This window comes from Poecilia reticulata, linkage group LG11 (assembly GCF_000633615.1).
Source record: "Poecilia reticulata strain Guanapo linkage group LG11, Guppy_female_1.0+MT, whole genome shotgun sequence".
In the NCBI taxonomy this organism is placed as follows: Eukaryota; Metazoa; Chordata; class Actinopteri; order Cyprinodontiformes; family Poeciliidae; genus Poecilia; species Poecilia reticulata.
In genome coordinates, this window is record NC_024341.1 from 26,538,952 (window position 1) to 26,544,951 (window position 6,000).

At 38.9% G+C, this 6,000-nt stretch overlaps 1 protein-coding gene across 1 annotated transcript in view; it reads right to left on the reverse strand.

The window, feature by feature from the left end:
* The window catches only part of atp1a3a (ATPase Na+/K+ transporting subunit alpha 3a), a 32,943-nt gene extending 27,599 nt beyond the window's left edge, over nt 1-5,344 (reverse strand). Inside the window, exon 1 of the mRNA XM_008422837.2 lies at nt 4,921-5,344. Coding sequence (XP_008421059.1) covers nt 4,921-4,926 — 6 coding nt within the window. The 5' untranslated portion in view covers nt 4,927-5,344. The remainder of the gene's footprint in view (nt 1-4,920) is intronic.
* Nucleotides 5,345-6,000: the final 656 nt, after the last annotated feature.

Here is a 6,000-nt window from a genome sequence, read left to right on the forward strand (position 1 = left end):
GCAACACAGAGATACACAGGACAAACAACCACGCACACACACACTCACACCTAGGGGCAATTTGGAAAGGCCAATTAACCTGACAGTCATGTTTTTGGACTATGGGAGGAAACCGGAATACCCGGAGAAAACCCACACATGCACAGGGAGATCATGCAAACTCCATGCAGAAAAACTGGGGCCGGGAATCGAACCCAGAACCTTCTTGCTGCAAGGCAACAGCTCTACCAACTGCGCCACCCTGTAAAAAGGTTATATTTAGGCTTTTAAGTAATACTATTTTTTTCCCATCATGAAAAGATATTCCAGAAGGCATAGGGACGTTTTGGAAAACCTCAACATCAGTTTGCTGTTAAACAGGAAACGGAGTCAAATGAGTCACACGGCCTTTCATAAACTGTTCACTGCACTGAGAGCAGAATCAGTGACATTGGTGATCAACAATGGGTGATTTGCAGTTGTACAGATCAATGTAGTTTCTTACACTCTGCCTCACAGATGGAAACTACAGAGGGTCCTGAGGCTCAGAGTGAGTATTAATGAAATATTGACTGACTGCAGCAATTACACAACAAATTATATGAACAAAAGAGCATCCACTATTTGACATTATGACTTCTGCCTATGACTGAATAGTTTGTCCTCAAGTTGCCAAAAAAACTGAGGATGTGCTGGACTGTCTGACATGTGCATGTTGACAAAGAGTCTACCTAATGAGCAAAATGCTTAGGAGCCAAATTAGCACTGCATTAAATATTAAAGAGAAGGTTTTCCCAGCACAAAATCTCAGCTGAACCAGAGGAAAATTTAGTTCAGTGAATATTTTAAATTGTAAATTTCCTTTAAATAGGTAAATTCAAAGTAAACATTTCCACCTCAAATTCAACAGCAAAATCTATAAGATTTCTCAGTTTAAAATAAATTGCTTTTATACATCTGCTGCAAAATGAATATAGATAACCAAAGATTTAGACAAGCTATGCCACTGATTTCACCTTTCACATCAAAACTATGTTTATCTGGTGCTTCATTTATCAAACAAACATTTATTAAAACAAAATTTATTCAAAATGTTCAAATAAGAAAAAGATGAAGTGTTATCCTGTTATTTTTGTCCCAACTATCACTGCTGTAGTTAAGCCCAAATTATCATTAATTATTTGTACCCTCAGCAGAATTTTTTAAACTAATCTGTGAATTTCAGTAATCTTTCCTCTGACAGGAAGTAACATAATGCTTTGGAGAGGCCCACACAAAGTCCAAACTTGAATTTAATGGAGAACCTATGTAGGGGCCAAAAGATTAGGGTGATGGCCAGGAGGCCTTCCAACCTCAAATCTCCGAGCTCAACGACTTGGAAACATGCCAAAGTCTGATTAGGATTTTTGTGATGATGATTACTGATGTATTTTAGTAAATCCTTAAAATAAAAATATGGAACATAAGTGAATGAGTATGAGAACAACTGACTGGATTAGAGAACATGGAATGTCTGAACATGACAGAAATGTAGAAACGTCCGTTTTCAGCAGCACACCCTCACATTAGATCTGTCTGACCATCACCTCTCAGGTTTACAGAGGAGGAACCGAAAAAGAGCAACACTCACCCAATCTACATCCAATAGATCTGCAGCAAATGTGATTCTATCATAACGTCATGAACCTAAATCTCAAAGAAATGTTTTCAGCAACATTTTTCTTATTTGTGCCACACAAAAATGTGTCATTTCAAAAGGCATAGTGGGGTCCATGAGTGTATTTAAATTATGAGCATGAAAAATTAAATATGCCAAAAACAGTTCAACTAGGAGAATATCAGAATTAAATGGCTCCTTGTGTAGCTGTTGACTTGGCTGTAATTGGCAGCTTTTGGGAAAGTTTTGCTGAAGCTACCCATTCCAGTGAAGCTGTGATTTTTACAGTTTTTTAAATATTAATATAAGAATTATCAGGCAAAATTCTTTTCAAACTAAGAGTTGGTTTTATGAGTGTGGTATAGATATCAGAGGAAGCAAACCTTCAATTTTTCTGATCCAAAGAGCCATTTTTGCCCTCAGTCCACCTACATCTTGCTTAGAGCCACCGATTACCTGACCTTTTGAAAAAAGGTACTGGTAAAGTCAATATTAGCTATCCGTGTTTAAGAACATTAGTTGATTCTTTATCATTTTTAGCCAAAGTCATAAAAACCTTTGGGAGACACGTCACAGACTCCCTGTAATAAGGACAGAGTTATGAATCCATTAGATGTGTCATTAAAACAAATAATTTAAGTGAATGGTCTTTAAGGTCTGGAGTTGTCTAATATCAGAAAATATAAAACTGACATAATATGATATCAGTCATTTGCTTAGGAACAGCAGCTCAGTTCTCATTCTATAGCCTGGGCTGATCAGTACAAGGTGGCTGCAAAGCTAATGACAATTAGCCCTGTCTTTGAGGAAGACTAATATACTATGTATAGAACATAATGTAATATGTTATCAAACATATTTTGTATAAGCTTACAACATAAAAAAGTAGGAATGGATTGAAATGGCATTTGTTATGAACTGAAGTGACCTGGTGGGTGAGTCTGTCAGTCAGCCCTCTCTGTCAGCAGAGCAAAACGGGACAGTGGCTGATTTTCAGACCCATGCAGAGGAGGATAGGATTGGCAGATGAGATCAGTTTCTTGGATCATAGATCTCCCAAAATTAAGGAAATAAGAGCTGATTTATTTAAGATAGCTAGGCCACACAAGAAAATGTTGAATGTGTTACTTTTAGGTTGGTTTGACTCTCACGGCCTGGCAGTTGCTGCTTAATAGCTGAAACTACTGAAGATGGAAACATGGTGGTATTATAGATGAGCAAAGTGAAACTCTGCCCAGTTGTTAAACGACTTTGCCTTTTGTGTTGTTCAATTTTACACTTTATGGGTATAATTTTTAAATATTTTATTAAAAAATGAACATCACCAATCAAGTAAGTTGATGACTAGTGAGGAATTTGCCTATTGAATGGTGATTTATTTATCTACAGTGGTACAATGGAACACCTCAGAGCCACTGCTGCCTGATGTCTGTCCACATACAGACTTTTATTTGTATGTGATAACAATCTGATTAACATTGATAATAATCTGAATTTGTGATTGCCATAAGAGCAGATTATCCAGAGGAGTGCTACAGCATTAACCCTTGGCTTCACCATGTATGGATGACAGAGTCAAATTAAGTTTAGCTGCTTTGGAAACTAACCCTCCCTCTGGTCTCCATCTGACTCCATGACAGCCCATTTTACTTGCATCTCCTCTCTCACTCCATTCATCCGACAGTAAATCAGAGAACATGGGAGTTTCCCCTCCACCCCCCATGAGCTAACAAACCACTCTCCCCTCCTCCACCTCCTGCTCTTTGACGAAGTAGCCAGAGTTGTGTGTGGTGTCCCCCTCAGGCAGTCTAGTGGACATGGTTACAAACCGTGACCGAGCAGCGGCGATACTCTGCTCTAGTCTTCTCTTATCCCAACCCTCTATAGCTGGATATGGAGCACAACAGAAAGCTCTTAAGGGTTCACAGAGTTCCCTACACTATATATTCTTGCTAGTCTAATTCTGATTTATCAGAATACAAGGAAATTCTGAATAATGACCAGTCAGAATCAGGAAAAAAATGTACCTCATAAAAACAGCATGAAAAGTGATTTCATAAAGCCTAACTTTGGGTCTGGATCAAGCCTCAGTGCGGTTTCATTAGGCATCGGGGATAAAACGAGACGATGATGGCTACCCTCAATGAGAGCTTCTTCCTCTGGGACCCATCAGTCAACATGTTTAGGAGCGTGGGGGTTTAGAGGGAGGATTATCACTGCTGAGGAACCATTTTGACGCACTTGTCCGTATTGGATACCCAAAGCTCAATTGTTGCTTTGTTACCCTTCAGTAAACCCAGCCTCATCCATGGCAGCAGCATCATACCTGCTCTATTATGTAATGTGTAAATGAGTTAGTACTAAATGGCGTTTGGGGAAATGAAAAGGGAAACAAACCAGAGGCAACACCCTCAGCTGAGAAGGGTTGCACATTTAGGCATCTGTGTAATTTTATGAATTTTTCTGCTTTAAGGAGAACAACTGAAAAGAAAACTCTGTATGGGTCTACAGCCGATCAGGCAGGAAAGACTAAACTCGGCAGCTTGCAGGTTACATATTAGTCCATAACTGTGCTTTTGCACATTTATTATCTCGGACTATGCGAGATATTCAATTCTGGCTTGTTTTTGTGAACGCGTCTGCCTTTTAGTTCGTGACCAATCGCGTCGAGCTAAAAGCGCAAGCACTAGACAACGTATTTGGCCTGTTCTTAACCCCAAGTTGCTTTTTATATCGCATAAAAACAACCCAGAGCACCTCTGATGACCTAAATGAGGCGACAGGCTGTGTGAAACACAAACGCCCTGTTTGGATGTGGAGTAAATGTACCTGAGCTTCAGCCTGTCTCCCTAGGTGAGAATGGAGACTCCTGCATTTAACGTGTCATTTAGGTGAGACTGAAATAAGGCTGCTTCAGTATGGATGAGTCAGAAAGCTGCAGCATATTCTCCACAAAAATAAAATGAGTAAAAATGAGTCCAGGCAATCCATGCATCCCCCACTTTCATCCCACTTAATCCCCGTTTTCATCGTTGCACCCACTGATTTGGTGTTATAAACAGCAGATACCTAATGTAATGACTTTTCTGAGAGGAATTAGATCCGTTTGACTGCATTACACTTTTAATAGCTAACCGGCCGTGTTCAATGTCATTCTAACATCACACCTTCATTCATTTTAACCCTTTCATCTGCAGACTCACCTTTTAACATAGTCGAATCTGTGCCGAAAAGCCGACATTTTTGCAGCGGAAAACCAAAGTAGCATAAATAATGTTTCTTACCCCCATTGTTGCGCTGTCAGTCGGTTCTCCTCCAAAGACGATCTCAGACTTGATTCAACCAGAATATCTGGATTTTAAGACCAGAAGATGAAACTGAATTAAAAGGAGAAAAAAAACGAGCAACTCTCTTAAAATGTCGTCTGTAAGCTACCGTTAGATAAAACTGTACTGTGAGAAATCCGTTAACTGGCTAAAAGAGAATCCTGCAAACTGACATTTGTGTGAGGATTTAACACAAGGTACACTGACAAGGCAACGTCTCATTAAACACCTCGACAAAAAGCTTCACCCTCATTCAAAGGGAGATTTAAAAAAATAGCTCGTTATAATTTTTTCGGTGTAAAATATTGAAATTAATCGCAGCCGTTGGTGACAGTTCACCAACCGTCTCCCCGCGAGGCGAAAATGATGCCGGTGGAAAGTAGAGCCGGCCAGCAGCCTTCTCTCTCCCTCTCGGATGCCGTCTCCCTCCGAGGCTGCACGCAGACCGCCGTGACAGCCAAAGACCTCATCTCCCGTCAACCATAACTCTCCGCAAAGTAAATAGTTCCCAAAATAACTCGCAAAGTTAATTCTATTAAGTGGAAAGTTTTCCAATTTAATTGAGTTATAGCATTATTTATATAACATTAACTCCGATTTGACATGTTTAAAAACTGTTATCTCAGAACACAGCTATTTTGTCATCAGTAGTGTGTCTGGATTGACTGTATACCTGACAGTATTGCATAAATAAATACATTTATCAAATATAATTAAATTGTGATCTTTGTGGAACCAGTTAAAATTAATTCTAATGCAGAGTTAATAGCTTAGTCATTTTGAAGTTACAATCACAAACGTCAATGTATTTTTTTTTTTCATTAGATATTTTCACTCTGGATAAAAAGGTGTTTAAATAACTGTGGTATGTATGTCAATGTCTTACAAAAACTACATCAAATTCTTGTCAATTTTTATGCACACATTGTCCAGTATGCTGAATCGATCAACTATAATAGCTAAAATAAAACTAAGTAAAAAAGAACAAAGTCCAAAGAAAAATCAAATATTACAGGAAAAACTGGCCTGCTTGGAAGC